The following is a 20,585-nucleotide window of genomic DNA, read 5'->3' as shown; positions in this document are numbered from 1 at the left end:
GTGAAGTGTTGGGATGGTGCCCATCTCATTTATGGGTGAGGTGGAGGAGTCTTGCAGTGGCGTTTTAAATGATCTGGAGCCTGGAGATGATTGGGGGAGGCTTCAGAGGAGAGAGGTACATTCGTGAGGTCTGGATATAGTGAAGGCAAGGATGAGGGTCTCCATGGCAGCCAGGCTAAGTTAGAGGTGGATGCAGGAGATGTCTCACAGTTGGAGGTATGAGGTCTTGTAGAGTTGAGAGACGTGGGAAGAAATCGTGGCAGGGATTGATTCATTTATTATTTTTGGGTCTGTATAATAACTACAAATGTGTGGGATGTCACTGGGGATTCTCCTACACATTGACTGGCTTTCGCCATAGGAATGTGGATATTTTACTGCTGGTTGCAGGCTTTATATGGAGATGAGCACTCCCCCAGGCGTATATTGTGTGCAGGGAGATACGTTTATATGAGTTTAAGCCGACCAACCTATTGATGGCAGCCCCTCCAGTGGTGAAATATCTTATACATCACATTGGTACGGTCTCAACCTGCTGTTAATATTCTTCGAGCGAGTCAAACGTATTCCCTCCAAGGCCATCAGATGCTCGTTAAATCTGTTCTGCTTTGACATCTAATCCGCAATTATCGCCCCCTATTCACGCTGAACTGCACGTGATGCCAATTCTTTTCTTAAAATTTCTAAACTATGGAACTCACTCTAGTGGGTATGTTATTTTTTTCACGAGGAAATCAATTGCTATCGGAACGTTACTGCTGAGGGTGTTAAGGATTAATGCACGTTACTGTATCTGACCAGTTTGGGCTGTGTGGCAGGATGCTTGACCTAATAACCAGAATGTTGTGCGTTTACATCCTGACCTGATCCAGCCTGTCATGGCTCCATGGTTCATGTCGTCGCTTATTGATTGTCCTCTTGAGAATGTTCAAGTTTCACCACTGGCCCAGGAAACGGTAATGTCTGTTTTTGAACGCGGATACACTGAGATTTCTTTTGGCTAAAAAATATGGAGACCGTCTCTCTGGCATAGATGTGATCTTTGCTCCATGTTATAATTTTCTCTGGTTTCAAATAACACATTCTCATCCGATGGGTAAGGCTCCCACTTTACTTTGCGTCATTCGAGAATATTATAATACATTTTTTGTTCTTTCTCTAAACTGTTAAAATACACATGTAACGAAGCATATTAAACCATTTTCCTTTGCAGATTAATTGTATGAGTGCTGGACAATAACGCTTTTTCATGGATATTCCCGTATGCAGACACAGGCAGACGCACAGTATGAGGCCAATTATCTGGATGAGTCAAAGTTAACTTAAAGATGTATATATGAAAACGAATCCTGAATTTGTCTCTTCAATTCTGACTGAATTTTTCCAAGGATTATGCTTCATTAAAGATAGTTATTAGCTGTTGCGAACATAGACTCCGAGTTTGTGTACATTGAGGCTGACAAAAAGATTGTTTTTGACCTCGCAGTATGTGATTGTAAAATGTGACCCTTGTAGAAAATATAAGTAAAAAAAACCCTCACTTTAAAAATGTACATTTTTGAGGTAGACAGATGGATCATAGGTCAGAGCACTGAGCCATGACTCCTGAGATTTGTGTTTGAATGCGGTTCTGTCATGTGTGATTAAACTGATTTCTAAAGTATCGCAAGCCGATGGTGGAGCCACAGTTAACATGGGAGACAAACCTGCAGCGCATTGTATTCACTGGCGGAGGCAGTCGAGAAAGTAGGATTCACAATATAAGCCCCCCTTCTCCTCATCACCCCTCTTACTTAAGTTGATCCTCCCTTGTCTTTCCTCGCCCACATAAAAGTCCCCACTCGGGGGGAGGGGGTGGGTAGTGAGCTGACTCTCCTCCCTCCTCTCAACGCAGGAGTATAGAGTCTGGGACCTGTGTCCCGTGGAGGTCCTGAAACCCCCTCACTGCGTCGCGCTTATTTAAGCACAATAACAAAAACAATACAGATGTAGTGGTGATACGCGCTGGGTGTGTACGTCATGTGCCAGCGCGTATGTACGTGTGTGTGTGGTGACGCGCGCTGACGGGGAGGAGCAGGCGTCAGTGCGCGGGTGGGGGTAGTGCTGCTGATTGGCTGTGTGCCGGTGACGCGCTGAGAGGGAGTGATCGGGTGGCAGCGCGGTGTGATTGGTCGAGGAGTGGAAACACGCGCTGGGCGGAAACGGATCGTAGAGATAGCGCGTGGTGATTGGGTAACTGAGGAGCGGTGCCGACGTTGAGGTCCGGATCCGCTCCGTCTCCCGGGAGGAAGAGATATATAAGATGATGCACAGAGGAGTAGAGGGCAGAAGTGGAACCATCTAAGAATGAAGACGAAGGTGCAGAGATAGAGCCCGGAGAGGAGAGTAATGGAGAGGAGAGGAGAGTAAGGGAGAGTAGAGGAGAGTAAGGTATAAGTGTGTAGCCAGAGAGAGAGAACGGTCTACACGAGCTGAGTGATGTATAGTGTGTAGCCAGAGAGAGAGAAAGGTCTACACGAGCCGAGTATGCATACGGTGTAGCCAGAGAGAGAGAAAGGTCTACACGAGCCGAGTATGCATACGGTGTAGCCAGAGAGAGATGCAAAGTCTACACGAGGCGAGTGGAGAGTGTAGCAGAGGCGCAGAGTCTACACGAGACGAGAGAAGAGTGTAGCCAAGGCGCGGAGTCTACACGAGGCACAGAGAGCCAGCAGCACAGAATCTAAGAGAGTCAAGAGAAGCGTAGGGTGAAGAAGAAGAGGTCACGAGTTGTACCGTTGTATGGTGACCGCATTGTGGAGAAGAGAGGCCACGCGTTGTATCGTTACAAGTCAAGATTTAATAAAAGAAGTGTGTTCCCGTCAAGGAGTTTCCTGCCGTCATTTTCCAATACTTCATCTGGCGTCAGAAGTGAAACGGGCTTCCAAGCATGGAGACAAGGAAGACCCGTAGGACCCACGGGATTGACCGCGAGGAAAACCTGGACGACTCGGGGCCGCTGGTGGCGGGGGGTGAGGAGGAGGACTTGCCCACGCTACAGGATCCGTCGACGGCGCCGGCCGAGCGACCGGGGACCAAGGCCGTGCTTCGTGAGGCGCACTCCCGACTGGCGGAGCTGCTGCTCGCCGCCGCGTCCATCTTGGCGGAGATCAGCTCGTCGGGAGGAGCGGGGACGGTGGGGGACATTTTACAAGGTCGCCCCGCAGATTCCCGCCAAAACGAATGGGGGATTCCCGCCATTGCGCCTGGGCCTACTTTTGGCGGGAACGGCGAGCGCCACGTGGTGGTGGGTTCCCAAGCGCGCGCATCGACGTCATCAGCGCGCGAGGGGGTCCGCCATTTTACGTCTGCCGCTGGAGCCGCCATCTTACACACCGACGGAGAGGCGGAGAGGAACCACGAGGCGGATGACTTCATTTTTCAGCAGCGTCTGCCCACGTTGTCAGCCTTCAAGGCGGAAGGCGGAGACTGGGGCAAATTTCAGCGAAGGTTTTTGGCGCATCAAGAGATGTCAGCGTGGTCCGATGCTACGGCGCTGCGGGCGTTGCCTGCCCTGCTGGACGACGATGCGCTCGCGGCCTTCAGGTCTGCACGGAAGTCGGACCGCTCCACGCTGAAGGATGCGCTGGGTTTGTTGGCCAGGGTCTACGGACCTCCCTCGGCGTGCCGCCATCATTTCTACGCAAGACGGAAAGCGGCCACGGAGACCGCGCTGGCCTATCGCACGGCGTTGCTGGCTCTTGCTGATGCTGCGTTCCCTCGGATGGACGAGGAGGGCCAAGACGCGATGGTTTTGGAGCAGCTGCTTAAGTTGGCGCAGGACCTGGGGGTCCCTATCAACACAGCTGACGAGATTGATATTTCTTCTTTGAGAGTCGCCACGAGTATTCAAGCGCACGAGGCCCTACAACGGAAACAAGGAGTTGGTTGCAACGCTGCTGTCGTCGCAGCTCCGGGTTCGGTGGTCACCGAACCCCAAGTCGTCAGCCCACGAGAGGAGGCGTTCGCCACGGGACGACCAGGGGACTGGAGGCCGGGGGCTCGGTCGCCTCTGCGATCGGGCCGAAAGTCGGAGCAACCAAGATCTACTCCGACCCTCGTCACGTGCTATAACTGCGGCCTCCGGGGCCACGTGGCGTCCGGGTGCCGCGCTCCGCGTCAGCGCGCCATGGGTGCTCGGCTGGACGACGACCGAGATCCCAAGTCATCTCTACAATCCCCGGCAAGTCGCGGCACCTCACACGCTCGGCCTGTTTATTCGGCACACATGGGACGCCGCGTTGCGGCGGAGGAGGGCCGGTTAAGGTTCGGGGATTCGGTTCGGCGAGGGGGGTTCGGCCGGGACCAGGGAGACATTGAATGGGCGGAATTGGGGCATAGAATTGTGGCTGCTTCGGCGGGTTCGTCCGTTGTTACGGGATCTATTGATGGGGTCGAGATTAGGGTGTTAGTGGACACGGGGGCATCGGCAACTATTATATCGGACCTCATTCATGATATTCTCCCAGTCCAATGTCGTCCGCTGCTTCCAGTGGATGTGCCATTTTACGCCGCTAATGGGGGATCGTTGGGCATTATCGGTCAGATTAGGGCGTCCATTTGCATTGGAAATATCAAATTGTCGGGACCCGTTTTCGTTTCGTCTTCTTTGGCGGTTCCGTGTCTTTTGGGCACTGATTTTTTGGCTAAAATGCCCATTAAAATTCTTATCGATCAACGATGCATTGAACTGCCATCGGGTCGCCGGATTGCATTTTTGACGAGCCCTACTGACATTCGGACGGCGTGCGCTACGATAAAAGCGGTGGCGACACAGACCGTGCATGTGCCCCCGGGTTCACAGATGTTGATTCCCCTCCGGTTGCGGAAACCATGGGTGAGGGAGGCTTCGGAACAAAGTATGCTTTTGGGTCCTTCTAACAAGGCTGTCGGGGGTCTTGATTTATCGGTGGCTCACACTTTGGTGCGGGCTGACAGGGATCCGTTTGTGATGGTTTTGAACGCGGGGTCGCGGCCAGCTGTCATTCCACAGGGCACCGTGCTGGCTCACGCGGCGCGGGTCCCTGTGGATGATGGGTTGGTTGCGCAGGTGGGCTCGAGCCCCGCGCGGAACGTTGAGCCAAGGGAAGACCTTGAGTGGGTCCATTCGCTATGCGCCGCCTCGGACGATTTGTCGGCGGCGCAGTTGGGTGCGCTGCGCGAGTTGCTCATAGAATTCTCTGATGTGTTCAGTAAACATGAGTATGACATTGGGTGCACGGTTTTGTTGCACCACCACATTGAAACGGGCGATGCGGCGCCGGTCAAGCTAAATCCCTTCCGACTGAGTCCCGTGGAGAAGGAACATGTTCAGTCGGCTGTTAACGAAATGCTAGAAGCCGATATTATTTCGCCCTCCTCTAGCCCGTGGGGAGCGCCTATTGTGCTGGTTAAGAAGCAGGACGGGTCCCTGCGATTCTGCGTTGATTTCCGTCGCCTGAATAAGATCTCTGTGGCTGACGCGTATCCGCTCCCCAGGATGGATGAGTCCCTCGATGCATTGTCTGGTGCGCGATATTTTTCGACTCTTGATTTGTTATCGGGGTTTTGGCAGTTGCCGCTCGACGAAGAGTCGAAACCTAAGACAGCATTTCGGACTCCAGGGGGGCTGTTCCAGTTTAACCGGTTACCCATGGGACTTCACTCCTCTCCAGCGACGTTTCAGCGACTTATGGAGTTGGTTTTGTCGGGCTTGCAGTGGGATACATGCTTGATTTATATGGACGATGTCATTGTTTTCAGTAAAACGTTTGAAGAACACCTCCAGCGATTGAGAGGGGTGTTCTTGCGAATGCGATCGGCTAAGCTGAAATTTAAACCGGCCAAATGTCACCTCCTTCGGAAGTCGGTTAGATACTTGGGTCACATTGTCGATTCTTCGGGGATCTCCACCGATCCCGCGAAGACGGATTGTGTCGGTTCGTGGCCGACACCTACGTCCGTTTCCGACGTGCGTAGTTTCATCGGGTTTGCTTCTTATTATCGGCGGTTCGTTGAGCACTTCGCCACTATTGCAAAACCCTTGCACGCTCTAACGGCGAAGGGAGTGAAGTTCAAATGGGGACCGGAGGAGAAGGCCGCGTTTCGCTCCCTCCGGGACGCCTTGGTGGGTGCCCCACCCTTGTGTTATCCCGATTTTGCGAGTCCCTTTTTGCTGGACACGGATGCTAGCAACACGGGCATTGGGGGGGTGCTATCCCAAGTCGTTGGGGGTGTCGAAAGAGTTGTCGCCTACGGTAGTAAGGTGTTGTCTCCGGCGGAGCAGCGCTACTGCGTCACCCGTCGCGAGCTGCTTGCCATTGTCTTTTTTGTGCAGCAGTTTAGGCCATATCTCTATGGTCGTCACTTTACGGTCCGAACGGACCACGCGGCGCTACAGTATTCATTGAGGGTCGCCCAACCCTCGGGCCAGTTGTCGCGTTGGTTGGAAGTCCTCCAGGACTATCAGTTTACGACTACGTACCGTAAGGGGTTGCGACACACAAATGCCGATTGCTTGTCGCGGTTGTTGCCTTGTGATGAATGCGCGTGTTTGTCGGGATCGGCGCGCTGTAAACCGACGCTTGCGGGGGAGATGGGGGCACTGGCTGCGACAGCGGGCGCACCGATCGTGGATGATTCCACTGCCTCTCAGGGTCGGGACTCGCTGCTCTCGTTGTCGCTCAGCGAATGGGGCCGTCTCCAGATGGCGGACAGCTCGCTGCTAGCATTGCGCCGCAAGGTTGGGGGTCCCGAGGGGGACCAGGAGCGTACCGGCTCCTATGTACTTGAGCAGGGCATGTTATTGAGATGGGACAGGTTGTCCCGGCGGAACGCACTCGTGGTGCCTTCCGCTGTAAGGGGGAGGGTTGTCTTGGCGGCACACGAACGCCTCTTGCACTTGGGAGTTAACAAGACGCTTGCCCTGCTTCAGCGTGACTATTACTGGCCGGGAATGGGAAGTGATGTGGTAAATATTCTGAAGGGGTGCGTTGAGTGCGCCAGGCGTAAACCACCGCCCGTGGCAGCTAATCCACCGCTGCAATCTATTCAGGTCTCGCGTACTAACGAGCTCGTTGCACTCGATATTTTGGGGCCCTTCCCAGTCACGCCGAGAGGGAATAAATATTTGTTAGTGGGGGTCGAATACTTTACCCGATGGCCTATGGCGTGGCCTCTCGCTAACCAGTCGGCAGCGGCTGTGACGGACGCCTTCGTCCAGGGCTATGTCCTGGACAAGGGGGCTCCCGAACGCCTGCTGACCGACCAAGGTAAAAATTTTTCGAGTAAATTGTTGCAAGAGGTGTGCGATCTGTTGGGTACCAAGAAGGTGCATACCTCCCCGTACCACCCGCAGACAGACGGGATGGTGGAGAGACTCCACAAAACTTTGACTTCCATGCTGTGCCAGCAGGTGTGCGAGGCACATGTAGATTGGGACCTGCAGGTCCCGGGAGTCCTTGCCGCGTATAGAATGGCCCCCCATGCAGCTACGGGGTTTTCCCCATTCTATTTGATGTACGGTCGGGAAGCTGACCCGCCAATGGAAACGCAACTTGGCCTGTCCGCTCCACGAACTAATTCTAAATTGGCAGAACATATTAAGTTTAATATTCACAAGCTGACAGAGGCGAGGGAGGCCGCACGGCTTAATTCCCGGGCTCGCCAAATTGCTAATGAACGGTTGCGGGCACGGAAGGTGTCCGGGCACGATTGGAAACCAGGTGACAGGGCCTGGCTGCATTGCCCTCAGGCACCCTTGGCTACGTCGCCTAAATTGTTGAGACCGTGGAGGAGACCCGTGGAGGTCGTGCGCGTTGCACGACCCCAGTGCGTTCAGATAAAGTGGGGAAAGCGCCGTTGGTACGTTCACCCCTCCCGACTGAAACCGTTCTCGCCTCCATATGGCCTCCCCTTGTGTCGTCATGGCCGAGCGTGTGACGTGACCGGCGACCCACAGGGGGAAATGTCTCTGCCTGATCCACGCGTATTTTCGCCTGATCTGCTCCCAGGTGTCTCGGATCTGACAGCTGCCGACCACCGGCGGCCGGATCTCCGCGGCGGGGCCGGCCCTTTCAGGCCCGTTCCGCGCCGTCTGGAGCAGCCGGAACCGTCGGACGGTCGTCAGTGTCCCGCCCCATACGACGGACCAGCCAGACGGACTCGCGCCAAGTCGTGCTACTTTGCGCGACCCGCCTCGTGAGGAGTCGGGGCTGTTGGTGCGCCTCGTCACTGCGTGTAGTCGCAGGGACGTGGGGCGCGTTCGTTTTTTGGAATTTGCTCGTATCGTGTTATTGTTGACTTTTCGTGTTCATTGTCAATCTGTACATAGTTATTCTTGTTGTTGTTGTTGTTATGTTACGGGGCACACTCGGGGGGTTACGGGTTTTTTTTTGTTGGTTGTCGTTTTATCGTCGCGGTTGGTTGTTGTTAGCAGCCGGGCCGGCTGCGAGCTATGTGGGAGGGGGTGATGTAGTGGTGATACGCGCTGGGTGTGTACGTCATGTGCCAGCGCGTATGTACGTGTGTGTGTGGTGACGCGCGCTGACGGGGAGGAGCAGGCGTCAGTGCGCGGGTGGGGGTAGTGCTGCTGATTGGCTGTGTGCCGGTGACGCGCTGAGAGGGAGTGATCGGGTGGCAGCGCGGTGTGATTGGTCGAGGAGTGGAAACACGCGCTGGGCGGAAACGGATCGTAGAGATAGCGCGTGGTGATTGGGTAACTGAGGAGCGGTGCCGACGTTGAGGTCCGGATCCGCTCCGTCTCCCGGGAGGAAGAGATATATAAGATGATGCACAGAGGAGTAGAGGGCAGAAGTGGAACCATCTAAGAATGAAGACGAAGGTGCAGAGATAGAGCCCGGAGAGGAGAGTAATGGAGAGGAGAGGAGAGTAAGGGAGAGTAGAGGAGAGTAAGGTATAAGTGTGTAGCCAGAGAGAGAGAACGGTCTACACGAGCTGAGTGATGTATAGTGTGTAGCCAGAGAGAGAGAAAGGTCTACACGAGCCGAGTATGCATACGGTGTAGCCAGAGAGAGAGAAAGGTCTACACGAGCCGAGTATGCATACGGTGTAGCCAGAGAGAGATGCAAAGTCTACACGAGGCGAGTGGAGAGTGTAGCAGAGGCGCAGAGTCTACACGAGACGAGAGAAGAGTGTAGCCAAGGCGCGGAGTCTACACGAGGCACAGAGAGCCAGCAGCACAGAATCTAAGAGAGTCAAGAGAAGCGTAGGGTGAAGAAGAAGAGGTCACGAGTTGTACCGTTGTATGGTGACCGCATTGTGGAGAAGAGAGGCCACGCGTTGTATCGTTACAAGTCAAGATTTAATAAAAGAAGTGTGTTCCCGTCAAGGAGTTTCCTGCCGTCATTTTCCAATACTTCACATACAATAAAACAAATATATATATATCAGTCTGGAATTTGCTTCGTCTCAAATCGCACGTCTTCCTTCAGGCACTCCAATTTCCCATCACATGCCAAAAAAACTTAATTTGGTCAAACATACCAATGGAACAAACCTCCCGTAAAAGGTAAATTGAGAGCCTATGACTTATAATTAACAATGTCAGAGGATACACATACTCGCACAAGTGTTTGGTGGTAATCATCATTGTTAGTAGTGCTGAATCAGTGGTGTAAAACAAACACTCTGCTGTGATGGGGACCTGCATCTTCATCGTGAATTTGCTTGTTCTCCATTACGAGCGCTGATGTGTTTTATGTTTTGCGCAGCGTTGCATTGCGTGCAATTCGCGTGCAAACGCAGAAGTCAACGTGTGTACCCCGTATTTTTTTCTGCATTGTCAAAATATTGATTTTGTATTCAGAATAATTTATTTAATCAATTTACATGTCTGAACCATTCCTTAGTGTGGCTTTCGCTTAAATTGTCGCCACATGACAAGGTAAGTATTGTTATCGATGTTATTATTTTTCCAAATGATCCTTATGGCCGTACCCTGGGGTACCAAATAATACAAAATGGCCGAGGCAATTAAATATTTTATTTCTAGGACACATTTTTTTACAGGGGTGTACTTCACTCCGCGACTGGGGTACCAATCAATCCGAAATCAGTGCTAATCCGCGATATCGAAACGCAGCGAGGACGATTGCGCTGAGACCCTGAAAGCTCGTACGCACCATAGTGGTGCATCGTGTACAGCTCGTCGAGATGATTCGATTGCTGCATCGCCGACCATCAACAGACTAAAAATGACTGCATCACGGACATTGTGAGAGAGCCGGGGTATTATAGAATGCCGTGGTACCGCCATAAGGTTCAATTAAGAGACTGCGACCGCCCCATCGTCCTTTTGGAATTTACATGACAACTTCGGCGTTACCTACTGATATGACCATGACATCACCCTATTAGACAGCTCGCTACTACCGTGACGTGGTGGGGTAAAGTGTGGGTAATCTCACCTCTTCCAACATTTAAGTCCAGCATGGATAAGTGGTCTAACTAAATACGTCATAGAAGGGCTACGAAGAGATCCCTCTAGTGGAGGCCCCTTCCTCCAGGCGGTGGCGTGGGCCAGCAATTGTTGGGCTGCACCTTTGACCTTTGCGACGACGATCAAACACAACGTCCACAAGTGAAATGCATAAAAAACGAATACGAGAAACGCACAATCGGCGATGAACCTCAATTCCTTTGTGTGATAATTGCACGCCGCTGTTGAAGCCGAGGCTCGTGCAGTCAGCTAGTGGTTTGCTCACAAAAAACGCTCGACGCTCATTTGCACAATTACAATTTAAGTTGTTTCACGCTGGGAGTAAAACTAGTTTTGATGAAACCCTATTGGCCAAACACTGACGATCTGCTATTTTTCTATCTCAGCACGACCTTAATTGCTGGATTATTTTCATCGTTTAATTTAATTCTGATGGGAAAGTGAACTGGTGTAAAACAACTTTTTGATACGTATATATCAAGGAGAACCAAAGTGTTATGAAATGTTGGAACATTTTATTTTAGGTGGTTGATGGCAGCATTAATTAATTCCATGCGAACACCAACGGCTATGTGTGTGTGTGGTTATTTCATATGGGACAGGTTCCAACCATTGGCATTAAAGCGATCCAGATATAACTGCAGTACAGTACATTTGAGCTGAACTACTTTTCTCGGGTTATCAATTTGAGCCAACAGATGAAAAGCTAATGGAGTCAACTCTTTATGATTTCACTCGGTATTATCCTCAGATTTGAGCGCTTTTAACCTGGCTGGGTGCCTCACCGAGCAAATGCCACTGCTGAGTTTCTCGGTTCAAATGCTGTCCCGGGCCTCACAATAAACTGGAGCTCTCAAGTACTGAACACTCTCAGCCAGGAGCGCTGAGTAAATGTAGTTTGTTACTTAATTATGTGGTCCAGCTCTGAGCATTAGATTGTGTGACCACCATGCAATGGATATTCTTGTTTGGAAGTCGTTTAAATGTACAGATAAAAGTCCTTCTACAAACACAAAATAAATCATTTATTTTGCTTCATATCTACGTGACTTTACTGAAAGAACCAAAGAGTATGGATTCCTGCAGTCACGAAAACTTCAAATCTATATTGATTCCTTCTACAAAGACTGTGAGTATTTTGTACGATGCGCTCTTCTGAGCAAGGTTCTCTGACACGGGGTGACGTTACGCTGCTCGCTGTGGGAGTTCCAGATGTAATTGTTTTTGTCTTGTTCAATGATAACGGTTCCAGAATTCGAATAAGTTGCGATAACTTAAAAAAAATTAACCGAGTGTGTATAGCGATCTTAACAATCAGCTTAATTAACAACGATTTTTACGTATTTTGATCTGCGCTTTCGCAACCGTCCGCACCGAACAAAAACATTGTCTCCCCATGCAATTGGGTTGAAGAAGTATGACATTGTGATGCATTTCCCCCCCCCCCCCCCCCCCCCAATAACACGCTCCGGGAATTCTCGATCTCACGCTCTGTTTCCCCCCTCGCCAGCCCTGGGAGAAGGGGTCCACCCCTTCCCCCCCCGTGCTTTGTCGAGATTTCCAGCGGCTGCTAACGGGGTAAGGTCCCCTGGAAAACGGCTGTGGGGGAACCCTGCTGGGTAGCGTGGAGCTGGAATTGATAAGCAACAATGTCCCTCCAGCCCCCGGACAGCTGTTAGCCATGTGCTGTGATGGATGCAGGCTGGGTCACGGGCAGAGCCCTGCCATCTGCTTCCTAAGCCGGGCCTCGCAATTTAATGCTCTGGCGCGGAGGGCAGCGTGCGAGAGTGACGGCTTCTCCGTGACGGGGGAACGGACCGCTGTTGTCTGTCGCGTTGCTTCGCGGCGGTTGTAGTCATGCATTTTATAATTTCACAACGCACAATTTCGTACATTGTGGTTGTAAAGTGTATCGAGATTTATATATGTGTGTGCATTATGGATTTTTCCTGGTAACCTGCGTTTGATTCTTGGCCATGCTCAGGTTGACTCAAGGTGGACAGGCGAGATGTGGGCCACACCACCACCTCATGTGCCTGTGTGGCCTTATTCGATGCTTATGAACAACGCTTGTCCTTACAAATTGAGGTTTTTTTTATATTACACTTAGGGGTTCGCAGCGAATGTCACAATGATTCATAATCGAGTTTTGCATTAGGCCGCGTTATCGATGTGACCGCGTTTGTGTCGTGAAACCCTCCACAACCAGACACATCCAAATAAATTAATTGTCACGCGGCGTGCGAGCGTTTGACACAACAGTCATCGTTGTTTCAGCTCACCGGTGAGTTAAAGAGCAACGCTCACAACCAAATGTTTCTTTGTTGCGGTGTGCGTGCGTGTGAGATTTTAGGCGCGTGGGCTGATGACTGTGAGGGACGACGAGAGGGTGACGGAGTCCAAGCTGGTTAAGGGAATCTGCAAAAGAAATGCGGAGGGTACCAGGGGGAATCATGTGCCTCGTTTGCCACCTCCACCCTTTGTAAACCTCAAGCTGCAAAATTAAACTAGTCACTGCGATGGCTTGCAAATGATACATTACCATGCTCAACAATAATTTGCCTTCAACTAATGATAAACTGCACAGTTTATGAAATAATTAGTTCGGGGTGAGACATTTATCAAGGCTCTTGATAGTGACTTCTACTGCATGCATTCATTACCCACAATGCAGTATTTATATGCACCCAACTGTGTTTTGTTTTTGTAATAATATAATTTGTAGTCAATAGATTCTTTAATTTTTAATTAGTTACTGAAATATGACATGTAGCGCAAATGTGTTGGATCTTCAATGCACAGTCGTTAGTTTGATTGAACTATTGCTGTCAATATGAAAATGATTGAATATTTTAATGAAGGCTTTCTCCATTGAGGTGTATATGAAGGATGAGTGCTGGTTGTTAATGCATTTGTTCTCGCATACATTACGTGCCATTTGTATATTTGGCCTTAAGTTCGTTATTTTTGGCAGACGATGATGCTGACAAAAACCATGATTTCAGTTTTTTTATACTCTTGCAAAATATTTTTTTAGACGTGCGTTCAGAGCGTTATAAATACATTTATCTTTGCTTTTAGACCTTAATTATAACCAATTACATCTAACTGTCAAAACATAAATTGTATACGTGAGCACTCACGGCCAATATTATAATTCGTAATTAGGTTTTTGGGTCAGGTCTTAGTGTAAAAATGTGTCGTAAACCCTCCTAAAATCGACACGGCCAATTAACACAAGTGTCACGCGAATCAAACGTGGCCATATGTACGACTGCTTCAGGAGCACCACTGGCGTTGTTGTTGTAGAGGAATCTCACAAACTTTACATGGGTGCGCGGACGTTTCGCTGGAGATGGCGCCCTGCATCGTCAGCTTTTTTGACCCAGATCTCGAGTGAAAACGCTACCTGATCCGAGTCAATGTGAGATCACATTTAAATATTTGAAAGCCTTATTTTACTAAACAATGTTTTATTTTACCAGCTAAGGCCCATTGAGCTATATAGCTCTTTTGTCAGAAGCGACCTGGCCACAATTGATAGCTTATAATGTGGAAATGTATAGCAGCCAAATACTATAAATGCATGATTATAAATGTGGGGGGGGGGGGGGGGAAACCGGAGAATGCAGAGAGAAATCCACGGCGAGAGAGAGAGACATGCAAACAACATATATACAGGTGTCGGGATCGGGATCGAACCTATGACCTCCTTCATGCCAAGCGAGGCAGTTAAGCGAGGCTGTCCTTACGTAGATGCAATGACGTCTTCAGTGTACAGTCATGCACGTGATCTAATAATATAATCAGTCGATTGGTTGTGACTGGCAGGTTATGTTGGGGCAATAAGCTGAATCTGTTGAGCCATTCATGAAAATAGGCTATCATTAACGGTACATACGTACGTATGTTGAACATCTTTCGCACCATACATAGCCGACGTACGGTAGGAGACCAAGTTTCGAATGGTGCCTTACAACGGTGCTCTTGGTCCACATGGGTTTCTTCCAGCTGCACGAAATCGATGTCATGAAATTTGAGGATCTTCGCAATATAATCACATTGTGCATCAGAGGCGCCTTCAACTTTCACATTTCTTAGGCCTTGGGAAGGCCCGTTTGTACTGTTGCTTATCAGGCCGAGATATACCTTTGTCGGGCAATCGGCCGCCAGTTTGATGGCATTCGTTGTGCTTGTAGCAGGCGAGACGGTGAGCATTTGTTCTTCAATCTGCTGGACCTACCGGGCATGGCCAGCGTGGATGCTGCCAGTCCAAGTAGACATATCTGCGGCAGCCGGGGCGTCCCGTGTCCTGACGCCAGGCATGCTGAACGGACTGCCTAGATGTTGAGAGGATGAGGCTCGCTCGTCAGGGGTTCTCCGACCAATTCCAGGCGCTGCTGTTAAAATCCAGGAGGCCACCCACGCGATGTCGCTAGAGAGGCCGTGGTCGTTGTGCCTGGTCTCCGTTGCCCCTTGGGACCTAGTGCCTGGGGTTGGACGTTCTCGCGAGGCCGCCGTATGAGCCGATGGCCACACCCTCCATGGCCCTGTGGAGTTTTGCTAATGTGTATAGAATAAGAACGGTATTTACTGGATAAACACGTTTTTCCACACATACAAAATCTAATTTATAACTGCAATTCCATCCATCTGGATGTTTGAATTAGAATAAACACTGAGCATTTAATTAGTGATCCTCTTATATATATCCAAGTTTTGTTCAATCACATTCTAAATAATTGCGGGTAACAAAGGCTGAAATTTGCTAAGACACTGATTCCCAGCAGTCTCATCTTGTAGAAGATGTCACAGAGTATTTAATGTACATTTTACAGTTGTTCATTTTGACAATTCCCTGCTGTGGGAATCATAGTCTAAATTGTGTTAAAATGGTTTTGCCTCGAGGCTACCAAGCGATCTCTTCCTGCAGGCAATACTTTTGACTTGGGATTTATTTTCATGGGATTCACAGTTGAGATAAATGCCTCACAATATTCCATTGTGGTCTTGCTGGTGGGATATGGTCACGTGCCAATGCAGATGGGGCCATTACGCGTTTGAAGTGGCGTTGCATAAAAAAAAACTACTCGGCAAAGTAAACGGCATACGTTGAGATGAATTACCTTCTACAGGCGTGGGACATTTTGGTTCATTAAAAGGCACAATTTGCAGTTAGGGAAATTTGTAATGTTGCTTTTCAAATGGAGCGCGGTGTTTAACATTACCGTGTGAGAGGGAAGGTTAGATGAGGAAAGGAGGAAAAGGAAATCACAGTGCATAGCACATTGCCTAGGGATAGGTTAATTATTTTTGACGGTGTATAAAATAAAAATTGTATTGCAGTCAGTGTTCGGCAGAGAGCTAATGTGATCGTACATTAGTCTGCTTTCGCGAATAAATCAACTGTAATTTCCACAGAAGAACACAACAGTGCTTTTAAGTAATTTTTTTGGCAACTCTAAACGATCAAAGTCATAATTTCAAGCATCGGTACCGTTTTTGCCGACTGGAAGATTCGGCACAGACACCTGGAATCGTGCCTGTTTCAAGAATGGCCCAACGCCATATTTAAATGTGAGGTTTGAAGTGTCACAGATAAAGAGCTTGTTATTTCAGGTGATATTGTTATTGTTATGTTCACGTGTCGTTTTCATTCTTTTTGAAAAGTGAGTAATCTCAGTGACTGATCTTACCTCATGCACATCTGTCTGCCCATCTGTTCCTCCATCCATCAGTCTGGTCCATCCATCCATCTAGCTGACTGTGTATGAATGATCGTTCATAAGATCTATGTACATATTCCACAGTGACTTACTTTACATCTACTTTACAGCTACAGCTCTCAACCCGTTTGTGTCACGACGACGATGATGATAATGCCATGAAAATTACATCACTCATCATGCCCTCTGTCAAAGCAATGCACAAATGGCACTCGATGATGATAGGTTTGAATCCAAGAATTCAACGGTGACCTCACAAAAGCACCCTACAATTTGTGTTGCAAGCAATGTTCCTCGGAACACAGCTGTGAGGGCTAAAAATCGTGAATGCATTGCGTTATTTTTGACGATTGACGGCCAGGAGCATCGTTTTACCGAGCGTGAAGGAATGGCGGATCAACGCTGAGTAAGAGCTGTTTGTAAACGTGACACTGGAAGCAGTCGTGGTACCGAATTGCAAAACTGTTCCTTGGTGAGTTGTGATATTCTGGTGAATAAGTGAATTGTGGCAAGACAATTTTCTGAAGTGATGTGTCATGAATCGAATACGATCATTGGCATGTAATTGGAGATAAAATATAAAAAAACAATATCGGTCAAATCACATTGGATTTGCCTGAAGTAGCAACATTCCTTTGTTACGAGACTATCCTGTAAATGTGCAGCTCCCTATATTATTGCGTCTAAAGTCTAAATGTGTTTTTATTTTCTGTTGGAAGGCCCCCATCCCCACTGTTAAAATGTGACCCAGAACGCAGCTAGAATCTGCTCATTGACCACCCCTGGAGATGAATACTGCGGGCCGCTGGTGTAACTTGAACGTCCACAACTAAACGTGTGTGTTACAGGTGTTATTTAAGAATGGCATAGCATTGATATCGTAACGGTCAAGCAGCCGCGGCAGAGGTGGGAATAAAAAAAACCTTGTGCAGTGGGAATTGTTTGCAGAAATGCACAGGCATCCCAGGGAAGAAGTGTAACGATCAGTCATCCTGATTGATGTCTGATGCATCGGTTCAGGCTGTATCTCAGGGGCCGTTTGTTGTTATTGACTTGAAACTTGGAAGTTGTAACACAAACACAAAAACCACCCCTTGGGGAATTTGTTGGATAATGTTGACTTTAACCTCCGGATCAATATGGCAGCCAGGTGGCCACCGTAAGCATTTTTTTTCTTTCTTCAAATCTCTTTCATTTCCAGTCTTTCCCATATTGTTGGACAGATGTTGCTGCCATTGTATTGTGGACTGACATTACTCCTGTGTTGGTTATATTTTGTTTAAGGAACGTATGATTGCTCTCCACTCATGCTGCACGCATGCCATTGCGGTAATACGTGCCCATTTGTGTCTGTGTATGCATCTTTGCTACTGCACCTGTTTCAGCAATGTCTAAAGCTAGTTGGGGGATAATTAACTTGTTCTCCTACACGAGGAACCCAGTTTATTTCTGTACATGCCCTGTGTTGTGAGCCAGGAATTTCACACATTGCATAAGTGTGGCCATATGTTTCCGCGTAGCCCACAGCCGTAGGTTTGTTTCTAGACATCCATGAGAATGTATTGGCTTAGGCGTGGCCTACAGACACATTTATTGACTTACCCACTCCTAATAATTGAGCAACATTGGGTTTTCTCGCCATTCGCAAATTTCAGGGCTATCACAAAGGAGCTGTGTTTCACAGAGGGATCGAGTCTTGCCAGGAGGGAGTGATGTTACAATGTGTGCATTTTTTACATTTGGACCACGACACAGGCACACAGTGGCCTTCTCCTTTTGAGTTAGGTCGAGGGATCTTTACCATCCACTGTGAGCCAGATGGACCCATGAACCTCTGGAACAAGCGGGATACGCGCTGCCACTGGGCACAAACCACCACCCTGACTTCTCGTTATGTAGATTTTGGGACCTGATGTGGTCTGCTTACAACCCCCCGAAGTCCAAATGTCTTCACTTTCCCCAGTTTAGTTACAACAGACACTGTGTTGTATAACTATTTCTCACACATGCAGTCCTCTTAACTTGCATTATTGACTAAAGTGACTCGCAGAAAAAAAAACATTGAATCCTCTTATTGTCTATATTTTGGCTATGTATGTAGCCAACCGTGCTTATCGGAAGTGCAGCTATTCCTGTCTATACATTAAAAATAGCAGGCTATTATATGACCTCCTCTAAGAGGTGCATTAGCCACTCCACATGGCCAAGCTTTGCACCAAGCCTAGCACAGTTACAGTGGTAATGGAACCGCAGTTTATTTTCTATCGTGCCACATTCCTGTTTACGATCAAGCAAACATGGGGTTGGTTCTTCGCTGTGTACAATAGCATAGTGAAGTGTTGTTAGCGAGCGCTTATTCAGGCAGGCAAGGCACGTAGGGTTGCCACCTGTCCTGTTTTTTCCAGGATTGTCTTTCCCTAGGTCGACTCAGCCTTCAATGAGTACTTGATTCAGGATTCCAACATCGGCACAGGGGAGACAAAGGTGGTGGGGTATGAGGCTAGCTATTAAACTTTCTCATGTTGTTACAACTGGGGATGTTTAATGGGAAGAATAATATCTTACCATTCCGGAAGAGGAGAAAACGCACGTGTGAATGTATTGTCTAGAGTTGCGAATGACTATTATCATTACACAGCTGACTAAGACTGGGACTTTTAATGTCCCGGGAAGATTCACATTTTTCCAGGACTGCAGAGTATCTTGATCCAACAATAGGACGATCCTGGAAAGAAAAAAAAACAAGACAAGGTGGCAACCCCCCTGCGTGCAATGGTGGCCTGGAATAGGCGCTCGCTAATATCACTTGCCTCTTGTGGTCTGTGTGCGTTGTTTTTGGTGTGCCACAGGAGATATTTCCAGTGGAGATGCTGCACAAGGCCGGGCAGCTGGGGTTTGGTGGGGTGTACGTGCAGCCAGAAGTGGGGGGCTCCGGCCTCTCCCGCCTGGAGACCACCGTCATCTTTGAGGCCTTGTCCACAGGCTGTGTCAGCTCAACGGCCTACATCAGCATTCACAAGTGAGCCCATCATCCACAGTTGAGCATTCACAAGCCTATCGTGCCAGAAGACGCATTGTCGCTTACGGACTCAACATTTTTTTAATATTCATAATAAAAAGGTAGCATTGCATGTCTTTTTTTTTAAATCCTTTATATTAAGTTCGCTTGCTTGCTTGCGTGCTTGCTTGCGTGCTTGCTTGCTTGCTTACGACCGTGCAAATCTTTCAGTCGTTTTTTAACCCACTTCCCGTGATCCAATCGAGCTGACATTTTCCACACAGACTCGTTGTGCGAGACAATTAATGTTCGTGAAAAAAAATTCCCAACATTTTACACTTTTTAGGCAAAAAAAAAATATTTTACATATATTCAAATAGAACGCACAGTGTAAGAGCCCAGAGCGTAACCCCTCCACAGGCCGTGGCGGAGTAGCGCAGTTGGTAGCGCCCTCGCTTCCCATGCCAAAGGTCGCGGGATCGATCCCCGCGTCCTCCACAGGCGAATATATTTTTAAATCCTTTATATTAAGTTCGCTGCCACGCATATAAAGGATTTATAGTGAAAAACTTCGTTTTTACGGGTTATACTTATTTACAGTGCATATGTAGTGGTGGTATTGACGTGCGCCGACTGTGACAGTGATAGATCACGGGGCGGCGCGGGGTGCGGGGTTGGGCACGCGTTGTGGGCGTGGTGTGGACGCGCGCGCCGGGAGTGACAGATGACGGTGCGGCGCGGCGTGAGTGGTGAGGCACGATGAGATGTGGGAAAAGAGGATCGTAGCCAGCGCCCGGCGATTGGTCGAATAAGTGGGTGCTCGCAGCGACGTCCGCAGGTGGGGTATAAAGGGGGACGCGCGAGAGCACTCGGGGAGAGTTACCCAGTTGAAGACCCGAAGACGGAGCTGAAGACCTAGTGCTCCGAGTAGCTCAGTGGCGTTAGTCGCCGAGTAGCTAAGTGGATGTTGGTCATCCGAGTAGCTCAGTGGCGTTAGTCGCCGAGTAGCTAAGTGGATGTTGGTCATCCGAGTAGCTCAGTGGGCGTTAGTCGCCAAGTAGCTAAGTGGGTGTTTGTCACCCGAGTACTAAGTGGATGTTGGTCATCCGAGTAGCTCAGTGGGCGTTAGTCGCCAAGTAGCTAAGTGGGTGTTTGTCACCCGAGTACTAAGTGGATGTTGGTCATCCGAGTAGCGAGTAGCTAAGTGGATGTTGGTCATCCGAGTAGCTCAGTGGGCGTTAGTCGCCAAGTAGCTAAGTGGGTGTTTGTCACCCGAGTACTAAGTGGATGTTGGTCATCCGAGTAGCTCAGTGGGCGTTAGTCGCCAAGTAGCTAAGTGGGTGTTTGTCACCCGAGTACTAAGTGGATGTTGGTCATCCGAGTA

General features: G+C 49.1%; 1 protein-coding gene across 3 annotated transcripts in view; it reads left to right on the top strand.

The window, feature by feature from the left end:
• Positions 1-20,585, top strand: part of ACAD8 (acyl-CoA dehydrogenase family member 8) — a 600,270-nt gene that overhangs the window by 282,780 nt on the left and 296,905 nt on the right. For all 3 annotated transcript variants that reach the window (XM_078870130.1, XM_078870132.1, XM_078870133.1), the window contains one exon: positions 19,053-19,222. In XM_078870130.1, coding sequence (XP_078726256.1) covers positions 19,053-19,222 — 170 coding nt within the window. The remainder of the gene's footprint in view (positions 1-19,052; positions 19,223-20,585) is intronic.

This window comes from Lampetra fluviatilis, chromosome 29 (genome assembly GCF_964198595.1).
Source record: "Lampetra fluviatilis chromosome 29, kcLamFluv1.1, whole genome shotgun sequence".
NCBI classification, from domain to species: Eukaryota; Metazoa; Chordata; class Hyperoartia; order Petromyzontiformes; family Petromyzontidae; genus Lampetra; species Lampetra fluviatilis.
This window is presented reverse-complemented; position numbering and strand designations above follow the sequence as displayed.